The 12195-nt window shown below is 40.0% G+C and overlaps 1 protein-coding gene across 2 annotated transcripts in view; it reads left to right on the top strand.

Moving 5' to 3' along the window:
• Positions 1 to 12195, top strand: part of stk38a (serine/threonine kinase 38a) — a 32825-nt gene that overhangs the window by 17181 nt on the left and 3449 nt on the right. The window contains exons 6-12 of one of the 2 annotated variants that reach the window (XM_049581711.1): positions 70 to 193; positions 1334 to 1488; positions 1977 to 2079; positions 2435 to 2496; positions 6524 to 6641; positions 6738 to 6861; positions 8998 to 9093. In XM_049581711.1, coding sequence (XP_049437668.1) covers positions 70 to 193; positions 1334 to 1488; positions 1977 to 2079; positions 2435 to 2496; positions 6524 to 6641; positions 6738 to 6861; positions 8998 to 9093 — 782 coding nt within the window. Of the gene's footprint in view, positions 1 to 69; positions 194 to 1333; positions 1489 to 1976; positions 2089 to 2434; positions 2497 to 6523; positions 6642 to 6737; positions 6862 to 8997; positions 9094 to 12195 lie in introns of both variants that reach the window. The other variant, XM_049581710.1, reaches the window with a different exon arrangement.

Genomic DNA, 12195 nt, shown 5'->3' with positions numbered 1-12195 from the left:
GCTGCTGTGGCATCAGTTGGACATCTCTGAACCTGTGTGTGTTGGTGTGTGTCCCTGTCTGTATGTTAGGTTGGTCATATCCGAGCTGAGCGGGACATTTTGGTAGAGGCAGATAGCCTGTGGGTGGTCAAAATGTTCTACAGCTTCCAGGATAAGATGAACCTCTACCTCATCATGGAATTCCTGCCAGGAGGTATGACCCCTTATCCTACAACACAATACTATGGAAAGACCAGAAGCCATCACAAGCTAACTAACACTGACTCATTTTTAACCAGGATAGTTCGTCATGGTAGTCTAATAGCTCTTTTTGACTAAAAAGTTCTAGGAAATATAAGAGGTCCTAACCTCAGGAACTGAGTTCATTCCTGTTTGCATTTCAACCACATCTAAAGAACAAAGAAGATTAGGTAAATTAGATGATGAAATATCCTTTCCGCTCCACTCCTCACTAATGTAGACCAATGTTAGTCCTTTTTATGGGGGATGTCTAGTGGGAGATGGCACGTCAACAGTATTTGGCACCCAGAAGTGGTCTCTAGTTTGTGGTTGTAAAGTTTCATAAGGCTGTGATTATCCTAGCAGTCACATCAGGTAATTTTATATAGTGATGTTGGATTCAAAAAAAAATTCTTCAATGAAATGGCTACTAATGGGGTTAATTATCATCATCACATGTGAATACATTTGGGCTCATTGAATCCACAAGAGTCTCAGCTTTCTAGTCACACCCAATTTATGCAATTCCAAGACTGTTTAGGGACCCAGTATGCAGAAATATTCAAAAACAGTAGATGAAAATACACATTTATACTGCATGCAAAAAACTGCATGGTTTTTGCCAAAAATTTTATGGGAATATAACAGAGTGGGCATGTCTGTAAAGGGGAGACTTGTGTGCACCCATGGAATCCATTTTCATTCAGATTTCTTGATGTGAGAATTCAAGGGACCCCTGTGAAAATGGCCATGCCACTTTTTCCCTTGCCTAACTTTGGAGATGGTTGAATGTGGTTGGTACCACTAGATTCCTTAGGTCTTCTAGTTGCATCTGTTTCCAGTCTGTTATAACTTAAAAACCCAGCCTGCTACAGCATCTGAAAGACTGTAATGTTTGCCGGGAACGCCACCGTCCCCATGAAGTGGAAGAGGCTAGAAACTAGGGCAATGTTTGAGCGCAGTCTTTACACAGAAAACAACACAATCAGTGATGGTCATCCCTGCAAACATTACTCTCAAAGTTCCTGACCCATCAGAAAGTTTTTCTCTTGTTATCCATGGCTACAACATGATCAGTGCTGGTGTCATTGTGGTCTCTGCTGTCATGGTGCAGGAGACATGATGACCTTGCTGATGAAGAAGGACACTCTGACAGAAGAGGCCACTCAGTTCTACATAGCAGAGACGGTGCTGGCCATCGACTCCATCCACCAGCTAGGCTTCATTCACAGAGACATCAAACCAGACAACTTGCTGCTGGACTCCAGGGTGAGTCATGCAAAAATAATTCCATCAGCCATGGCTGGAGGTTTGGTCCTTATTATTTTACTGCTATGCATAGCTGACGCATTATGTTTGTTTAAATTCTCAACACTAGTTTTGGCTCCCATTGTTTTTAACATCACTGTGCTGCAGATTGTCATTCATTTTCCATAATTGCTTATCCTGTTGCGGGGGGCTGGAGCTTATCCCAGCTGACATTGGATGAGAGGTGGGGTACACCCTGGACAGGTCACCAGACTATCACAAGGCTAGAGACAGACAACCAGTCACACTCACGTTAACACCTACGGTCAATATAGAGTTGCCAGTTCACCTAACCTGCATATCTTTGGACAGAAAACCCATGCTGACACGGGGAAAACATGCAAACAGGATCAGACCAGGAGCTCTCTTGCTGTGAGGCAACACTGCTAACCGCTGAACCACTGTGCCACAGACTTGATTAGTTATGATAGTGTGTTTTGTGTTTCCAGGGTCATGTGAAGTTGTCTGACTTTGGTCTGTGCACGGGGCTAAAGAGGGCTCACCGCACTGAGTTCTACAAGAACCTGAACCACAGCCTGCCCAGTGACCTCAGTAAGCAAAGTCAGGCAACCCCTTCCATTTACTTCAACTGCATGCCACTCACATTTGTTGTATCTTATGATTAATTTCATTAACACCTTACATCTGTTATTTGTTTTGATTTACTGTACATTCGTAGCTAAAGAGTTTGACCCTATTTATCTTCTGTTGGCTTACATCTTTTACTATAAGATGTACTATATATACACACATAGCTGGACAGTTTGACCCTGTTAATTCCCTGTAAGACTGTTAAATAATTATAAAGTGATAAATCATGAATGATTGTATATTAGTTGAGACTGTGTGAAAGATGTATGGGTTTAATGCATCAGTAGGTTCACAGCTTGTTGTCATGTCTCCACAGCTTTCCAGAACATGAACTCCAAGAGGAAAGCAGAGACCTGGAAGAGGAACAGGAGGCAGCTGGTAGGTCTGGACAGAGATGTCGAAAGCATTTTTATCATGTACATAACATATATGAATGCAGCACAATTAAAAAGAAAGCGTGTCAGTATTGCAGGTTTTTACTGTAACTGGAGACCTAAATATTTTGCAGTAACCAGCTTAGTATTAGGGCTGAATAACATACCTCCATATATTCATGATATAGACTTGTGTGTCTATAGCACAAATTTTTTTTATAATCTTGTTGACTTTTTCCTTTGATCAGATGGTTCCTGACTTGAATCCAATTGTGTCAGTATTAGACTGTGTTTTATTTAGGCAAACTTCTTGTACAGCCGCTTGTGTTCAGATTACCTTCAATATTTAAATTAATCGAGGCTTATCTTTTAATCAAAACATTTTTTTGAATAAAATAATTTAAACAAAAACTCAGTTGAGATCAATACATTTTGTGAAGAATAACAGAAGATGAATAAGATAATCCTTTAATAGTCCCACAGCAGGGAAATTTGCAGTGTTATAGCACCACTTGGAGATTGCTAAAATATAAAGTGCAATACAAATAAAATGTATTCTTCTTCTTCTTCTTCTTCTTCTTCTTATTCTTAAAAGGGATAATGCAATCATAAGAAAGCCTTGGCAGAAAATAATAAATGACAGTGAAACTGTCAAAAAGCAAAATACGATAAGATAGACTGAATGGTTGAATGCAGAAACTAGAAGAAACTATAATGCATAAAGTTAGCGGTTTGTGGATTGGGTTCAGGTGGTGAATTAATACATATTTTTGCAGGTTTGGTTATGTGGATTGGCTTTCATATTTGAGAGGCTTTCTGGGGTATAGGAATGAGCAGGGTGCCATCTTTGCACAAGATATCCAGCTCCTCCTCCTTCCTACATCCATGCACAGCAGTCTCCAAATTTTGGTTCAAATGTAGCTAAATCCTGATTGCAGTGTTGGGCAGTAGTGTCACTACAACTAGCGACATTACTAGTTTAACTGCATTCTCGGTAGGGCGGTGGTAACATCACTACTTTCTGGGTCAAATAGTTCTTCATTAGCAAAGTTAATTGATTGACTGAATAGTGTGGTAGCATCCATAAAAGTTGCAAGATCTTTTTTCCACAGGAAAAGCTCTGAAGTCTTGCAGATTTTTTTTTTCTGTGGAGGTCTGGATAAAAGTAAGAATAATGAAACCGAGAATAAGTCATGTGACTGATGCCAGCACCACACCGAGGCATGTAGACCATAGGGATGCCACTCGTCCCGTATAATATGGAATCATCCCATGTTGAAAAACAAAATTAACTGTCCCTTACAGATTCAATACAGGACTGTATTTCTGTACTATGTCTTTACATGCGTTGAAAGACGTGAAAAATACTAAACTAAAAGAGTTTCATGAGACATAGTGGAGAAATACTAAATCAGAATTTGCAGAGGAGAATGTCTCAGAAAGACAGGTCTGTCACTCAGCGTCATCGTTACAGAGATTCTGATGCTCAGAACCACCATTAGCGTGCTCACTGACCCGCTGCCTGCTTGATAAAGTTATGTGAAGGTCCCAATACACCTGAGTGTGAAGCTTATGGAGCTTATGGATTTATAAAGCCTCACATGCCCTTTATTCTGTTTTACATATGGTCACATACAGTCATTGCAGAGCTTGGCGCACATAAGCTAAAATAAGATAAACTTTATTGTCCCAAGCGGGAAATTTGTTTTGGGCACATAGTGCGCCATAGCTGCACAGCAGTTAAAACCAACATATACAAACAAGACACACAGTAGACAACCATCAGATTTGAATAACATAATAGTGCAATAGGGACTACTGGATGAAATAAATACATCAACCTTATCATAACAGGTAAGGCTAAAAAAATAATAGCCCCTTAAGGTTGCAATAGCCCAGGAGGTAATCATAAAATGTGCAATAAAAAAACCTACAAAGTGTACAACAGGTCAATAGTCACAGTAGCAGCCCTGCTCTGCCAGGGAGACACCGCCGGACCAGCAGATGAAGAGAGTGGCATAACCACGAGAACATTACAAGAGAAAAATGCGCAAGCTTTGTCTACTCTCTCACAGTGACATAAATTGATGCAGAAATACCCTTCAGTCAGTTTGCATATCGATTTTTGTGCCATCTCCACCACTCATATGACTTGTCAGTTAAAAATATGGCAGAGACGAAGTGCAGTATTACAGACTGTTTCACACCTACGTGGTTCTCCAACAGAGCAGTTGTCAATACGTGCGACAATTATGCACGGCTGTGGCTATTGATAGCACCCATACCGCTAATTTATCACATGTAAGCCTACCTGCAAACCATCATTGCAATGATATTTCAGTTATCATTGTAAAACATCAGACAGATTGAAGATTAATTTATAACTCTTATATTAAAACAGACTTCAGAAATTGCTGCACAATTTAGGATAAAATCCAAAGTTTACGAACATGGAAATAATGACTCAAATACAAGCTAACTTAAAAGAATGATAATAAAATCCATCATTGATAGGCCAAATAATCAATTAGACTAAGCCTTATTAGGCTTATGAATGCACCTACAAGTAATATTTAGACAACACTGTGTAGTCTGCAAAATAACAACATAGTCACTTATATTGACAAACCTCCAAACAAGGCCCAACTCTAAATCTCCCACTGTATATTGCATGTTCACCTTGTCCCATTACTCCTACCCTGTCCATCTGCATTATGCTGCATGGACACAGTGATTCAAGGAGTTACAGAAATTACTGTTTAGACTGTTGAGTTGTGCTATCTCAGTCATTGTCTTATAGTAAATGTAAATTGAAGTATGTCTCCGATATAACCAGTTACAACTCAAAAGTGGTGATGAGGTCTTAAAATGTAGGCTGTGAGAATTTTCTTAAAAGTTCCTAAAAGGTTTACATTTAGGATTCATACACATAGCCTCCCTGTCTTGTCTCTTCCAACCAAACATTTTGCCCATGTCTATGATCTGATGTTTTTTATCTTTGATATAACTGATGCAGCTGTAAACTAGAGCAACGTAGGACTTTGAACTCAATGAATAAAAACCCCCAACACAAATTAATGCATAAAAAATAGCCAGAATGCAGGAGATGAAGTGTCTCACTCTCAAAATCTCCTGGGGGAGGACCTGCAGACCTCCCTCTCGATTTCTTTCCCCTGGGCATGGGGCCACTATGAAGGTGTCCCTTATTTTTACACATTGAAGGTGGCAAGCCTAGCAGACGAGGGAAGCATTTCCGCATGACATCACATACTAATCCTTAAGGTTATTCTACTTACTGCTTTTGCTATTGGCTTCTCTTGGCAAGACCCACCCTACTGCCCCACGTCTTATGTGTCTTGCCCCTTATACTAAACAGTTCAGTTATTGCCTGCCTATTTGTTTGGCTGACATTTTCTCTTATCACTGAGATCACCAGTGTTGGGAATGTTACTTTAAAAAAGTAATTAGTTATAGTTACTTGTTACTTTCCCCCAAAAGTAACTAATTACCTGGAAAAGTAACTATACCGTTACTTTTTTATAAAACGCTCAAATATATCAAATTGCTTAGACACCCCCCTTAATGGTACTGTATGTAATGAAACTCAACATTGGATATGTTAAATGAATGAAATTGACACTTAATAGAATAAATATTATAAAACATAGTACACTTATCTACACTACTACCACTAACTAACTACTAACACTACCACTTTTACTTTCACTGATAGTGCTGGTATGCTGGACAAGACCTGAATGATGAGTACATATTTCACACCGAATCTGAATCTGCACACTGCCTTTGAATCATCCCCCTCTTGCAGTCGAATCTTTTAATCCTCTCTCTTTCTACTAGTGTTGTCACAGTACCAAAATTGGGACCCACAGTACAGTACATTTTAAACCTCACTGCTCATAGTAAGAAGCATATAGATAAAACTGCTTTTAGGGGCCTTTAACGTTTGACCTGAAAGCAAACAGCCTCTGATGGTCTTTCTGTTGTTCCCTGCTCCTGCTTCTCCCTGACAGGCTTTCTCCACAGTGGGAACACCAGACTACATTGCTCCAGAGGTCTTCATGCAAAATGGATACAACAAGCTCTGTGATTGGTGGAGCCTTGGTGTCATCATGTATGAGATGCTGATAGGTAATGACTTGATGGCATGATGGAACAGTATCCACCTTATTAACCTTCAGACCAGGCCAGGTGATGTCTAAGGGATTCTTGGTGTTTTTGCTGCAGGGTACCCTCCGTTCTGCTCAGAGACTCCTCAGGAGACGTACAGGAAAGTGATGAACTGGCGAGAGACGCTGACCTTTCCTCCAGAAGTGCCTATATCAGAGAAGGCCAAAGACCTGATCCTCAGGCAGGAACACACCTCTGTTCATCTTTCATCCCTCTCACTTGTGCCATAGACCTTCACTGTGTTTAAATGCACACTAATATGCCACTGTTATTCTGAGTATGACAGAATTCTGAATTTGATGTAGGTCATGTAAATGGGGTCATCCCTATGTTTCCCGGGTTCTATGTTTCCTGGGTTCTATGTTCCCCACTCAACCAAAAAGGGTTTTATGTTTCCTGCTTGTTGAGCGGGGAACATAGAACCCTTTTTTGTGTAAGCGGGGAACATAGAACCTTTTTTGCAGGGTTAAGTGGGGAACATAGAACCCTGGAAACATAGATACGCTCCATGTAAATAGCATATTCAGTTCAGATTTTTCAAATTAGGCCTTTTTCTAAATTTAGCATTTTCTGATTAAGACATGACAGATATACTGATATATTTGGGTTTTAATAGCATTCTTTGGGCATGTTTACTGCGCATTTGGAATATGTGTCTCAGTTGCGGTTTTAGTGCAGTTTGCAATACACGGCAAATACACAAGCTTGAATCATTTCATCCCTATTACAGACCAGAAAATTGTACTGACCTCTATTTTGATTGTATTTCATCATGTATAAGTATAGGTTACTCTTCATTATGGGAATTTAGTTGTGTTAGTTGTGTCTAGTCAGAAGGAGAAACACACATACAAAAGACTTGGATATCAACAGGTTTTTGGATATTTGCACATATTGCAACACAACAGTAAGGAAAGAGGGAGGCTGTGTTTGCAGGGACCAACTATTCTAGGAAGCAGGAGTATTAGTGGAATATAAGGGCAAAAAACATTATATTTTGTGCATATAAACACAGCCAATAATGCAATCACTTGTCACATGACTTGGACTCTAGTCAAACTCAAGTTGCTAATTTGATCACTTCATTTTGGACTTGACAAAATCAAAAAAGACTTGCAACTTGACTTGGACTGTAACACCAGTGACTGGTAACTTTACTTGGACTTGAGTCTTTTGACTTGAAAAATACTTGATGCCTTCTCTCCAAGCCCAAAGATGAAAAAGTATGTGATTGACAAAGTGATTCATTTCCTATATTAACTTACATTAATGCTGTTCATTCCCTGCAAGTTAACACTATATTTCCCAGATCCACTTTGTTTGAACCAAAGCAGCATCCAATCAAGCTGCAGGAGAGAGCCATGTAGAACTGATGTTACATTACTGAGCACCAGTTAAAAAGAATTAGACCAAATATAATTTTGTATGCGAACAGCAAAGCCTAGTTTATGCTCAATGCAGTCGCGCGCAGCGCGCTGGTGCTTCAAGAGGTCGTGCTCCTCCAGGATTTTGAAACTTTTCGCAAGCTGCGCTAGTGTTGCTCAGTTCAAACTTGAGGGAAGACTAGCTGAAGTGCATCTCTTCATCTACAGCCTGCGTTGGCTTCACAAGCTGGCTATTACAACATAACAATTCCTCCTCCTCTGCAATCCATACTTTTTGTGCCACCATCATTGCTGTTTACATTGTTTTCCACTTGCTTCTACTTCTACTGTTTTTTGCCTGCTTCTACTACTTCCTATAGTATTTTTTCTCTACCACCCCCTGTCTTTGCCGCGAATACCGCAACGTAGAATGCTCCAAGTATAAATGCCCTCGCGCTCTGTTGAGGTGCACGCACAATCCGCGAACGGAGCCAGGCGAAGGTATAACTGAGGCTTAAGTTGAGCCTGCTATTATCATAGTTAGCAAGCTGAAGCTTAGCCAACGTTAGATTAGCGGCTAACTTTTCAACAAAGCCTTTTTTAACAAGTACACATTTTAAAAAGCAGTGATGATTTTTGGAAATTTAATCTTATTATTCTGTTGTTAAAATGGTGTTATGTTTAAGACTTTGGACTTCACTTCGGACTTGACAGTCTTGACTTTAGTGCATAGACCAGAGATTAACTTGTGACTTGCAAAACATTGACCTGGTCCCACCTCTGTTTGTCAGTCATCCATATCAGTGATGGCACCTGTTCTTTAAATTCACAATGGTGCATTTTTAATTTTGAGTTTGACTATGTCAAAGTTATCTAAGAGCCAGTGACACCACAATATTTTGTACTGAGTTGTTGAATGTATATGATGTTAAGTGAACACATACTGTGGGCAGGTTCTGTTGTGAGGAGGAACACAGGATTGGTGCAGCAGGTGTGGAGGAGCTCAAGTCCAATCCTTTCTTTGAGGGGGTGGACTACGACCATATCAGGTAGGGACTGTTATCACATGTTCATGTCAAAGTGATAATCACAAGTCTTTTTCATGTCAAATAAAATGCTGTACTTTGTTGCTCCATTGGTCTTTTAACGGTCAGAATCTTTAGCTGTGTTTTAAGTATTTTTGCTCACAGTATCTCAAACTACATTTGGATTGGTTCCTCATTTTTCACAGACCTCTATTTTGATTGCATATTATTATGTTTAAGTATAGGTTACTCTTCATTATGGGAATTTAGTTGTGATAATTACACCAACAGATCATTATGATAGAAAGTAAAACGTTTGTATTTGATGTATCTAGTAATGGATGTGGTTTGCAGAGAACTGTCTGGGTAAGGATGCAGCTGATTGTCAGTTAGTCTGCCCTTTGGCTGGTTTGATCTCAAGGACTTGTTGCTCTGACAGTAGTATACATTAAGCCAGCTTTGAAGAACCAAAAAAATTCAGACTTGTGTCAAACTTTCTCTCTTATATGTATAACCGTGTCATCCACACACAAAGAACAGCACCCTGGTCTGGTCTGGTATCCTCAGCTCTGAGTCGACTTTTTACATTCTGCTTCAGTTAGTCAGCTGAGTCAAGCCAGACTTTTCACAGTAAGACACATCTCTCTGGTGTTAAGTGGTACAGATCTTGTGCTTGTTTTGGTGACTGTCACATGTGAAAACTTGTCACCTTTTGTCAAATATTGCTATTTCGAATCCAAAGTAGGTTATTTGTGAGACTTGTTGAGATCCGCTAAATTTTAGAAAAGGGTGGGGACGGGGGTTTCAGCAAGGACAGAGTCATGGGGAGTTACATGAGGTCACTTTTTGACTGCCCACCTGCCTTAAGATAAGAATCTCTCACTGTGGTGTTATGATCATGCATGGAATCAAGCATCAAGAAAGCATATCAAGCATGGGACTCTTAATTAGCTTGAGGCTGAGTTCTGATTTAGTGAATGCTGGCCATCATAATTTGGATGGAACATTTGGAGTCACATTTACTGTTGGTTGTAGAGAATACTGAATTAAAGCATGAGGTTAAAATGATTTAGCCCCACTGCAATGTGCCTTCACATATGCATTTTAGTCAGTCCCTTGTGCCTGCTCTGTATAAACAATGGCCGGTGAGCCACAGTTGAATGTTAAACATTTTTTAAAAGAAATAAATGAAATGTAGACAATTAGCTAAATGGACCTGGGTAGTGTTTGATGTAATTAAAGGGAACGCTTGTTACAGTAATCTTAAGCCCCATTTCCACCAAGCACTCCGGTATGTTTCAGTTCAGCTCGGTACATCTTTTTCAGTTTCCACTGTGAAACGTTGTGGATGGTTACCAATAGAACTGTTCCGTACTATCCCTATCATTGGTCACCCCTCTGTTGGGGTACCTAGCACACAGATCTGGTACTAAAAGGTGGAGCTGTGAACACTGCAGTCGCTTAATTAGTGACTAGTGGATGGTCACTCTGTCTCAGGGCTGAGTTGGCTGCCCTGAGACAGTTGGCTGGTTTTGAGGCTTATGTAACCACTGTTCATACCTTCTTACATATATTAGTAAACTATAACTGTTAAATGAAAGGATGATGTGCTGCCTCTCACAGCAGCTGTAGTCTGAGAAAAAAAAATAACGTAACCCACTGGGACAACTCCGGCAACTTTTTTTTTTTTTTTTTTTGTTAAAGATATTTTTGGGGGCATTTTGAGCCTTAATTTGATAGGACAGACAAGTGTGAAAGGGGGAGAGAGAGAGGGAGTGGCATGCAGCAAAGGGCCACAGGCTGGAGTTGAACCCGGGCCGCTGCGGCAACAGCTTTGTACATGGGGCGCCTGCTCTACCACTAAGCCACCGACGCCCCAACTCTGGCAACTTTAAGGTGGAATGTGTACTTGTAATGTTACTCAATGCATGAGCAGACGAAATGAATCCATCAGCACACTTTAAATTTCAATATGACAACTTCCTGACCATTCCATTAGTTTTTATTGTCTTTCTTGGATGACGTACACTTTTAGTAATAAGTGGATCTTCAAGCATTCAAAAAAATATATATATTAATTTTGACCGGATTATGTGAACTGCATATATTCTAGTCCTCACTTGGGAAAAAAAAGTGTTGTAGTGTCGTTCCGGTGGGCTACAGCAACACTAATCCCCTGCACTTGCCTGAGATGGACTAAATGCCCACAAACCCACTATTTTTAAACATCCCATGGAGAGACTCTCACTGCAGCCTGTACTATTTTGTTCTGAAAATGTTGCCATGCAACCCTGTTCTGTGGACAATACAAGAGGTGCAGACTTCCCTCTGTGTCACCTGTGATGAGGAAATACAGCGAATGCTGGATGGAGCAGTGAGTGAGGACAACCCCACCCACATCTAAGAGTACTGTCTGTGGTGGAAACGCTAAACAGACCTAGGTTCTAGGTACCATGTCTGAAGTGTTACTTTTTGCTTCCAATGGTTCCATACCGAAAGTGTTTGGTGGAAACTACTGAACACAGCAGAAACTGAATTGAAATGACCTTGTGACTTATCTTTTAGTTATATTGCTTGTGAAACTGATTTATGAACGTCATATTTAAGCCCTGTCTTTTAACTGACTAAACAGCAGTTGCCGTAAAGATCAAAGACCACATTACTTATTATTACATATATTTACTGGCCTTAATGCAGTACAATGTACTTGGATACAATGGATACAATTTTGGAGCTAGCTTTGCACTGTCTTGTCTGTTATTTTTTTTTTTTCCAAGTGCCCTGAATTGATGTTCATTACATTACTTTTGTACCAGTAAAATTATTCTTTATTCCTAGGTTGAGTTTATCCCTTTATCCATATGCTGGAATCAACTGGAAATCCACAACTTTAAAGCTGATATTTAAAAAAAAAAAAAAAAAAATCTTCCTTGGTGAGGGGCATGCCCCTAGACCCCCCTAGGAGATTTGCATCTTTGTCACCTCTTTCACCCCTGATTAGTTTGCACCCCTCGATTGAAAAATGGGTAGTAAACCCTGGATTACTGATGATACAGGTTTATCTGAAATGTAACTAGTCTATGGCACTAACCCGAGCAATCGTTGTTGCGTGGCCTGTTCTTTGTA

This window comes from Epinephelus fuscoguttatus, linkage group LG7 (assembly GCF_011397635.1).
Source record: "Epinephelus fuscoguttatus linkage group LG7, E.fuscoguttatus.final_Chr_v1".
NCBI classification, from domain to species: domain Eukaryota; kingdom Metazoa; phylum Chordata; class Actinopteri; order Perciformes; family Serranidae; genus Epinephelus; species Epinephelus fuscoguttatus.
The sequence above is the reverse complement of the archived record's forward strand: the minus strand, read 5'-3'. Positions and strand labels throughout refer to the sequence as shown.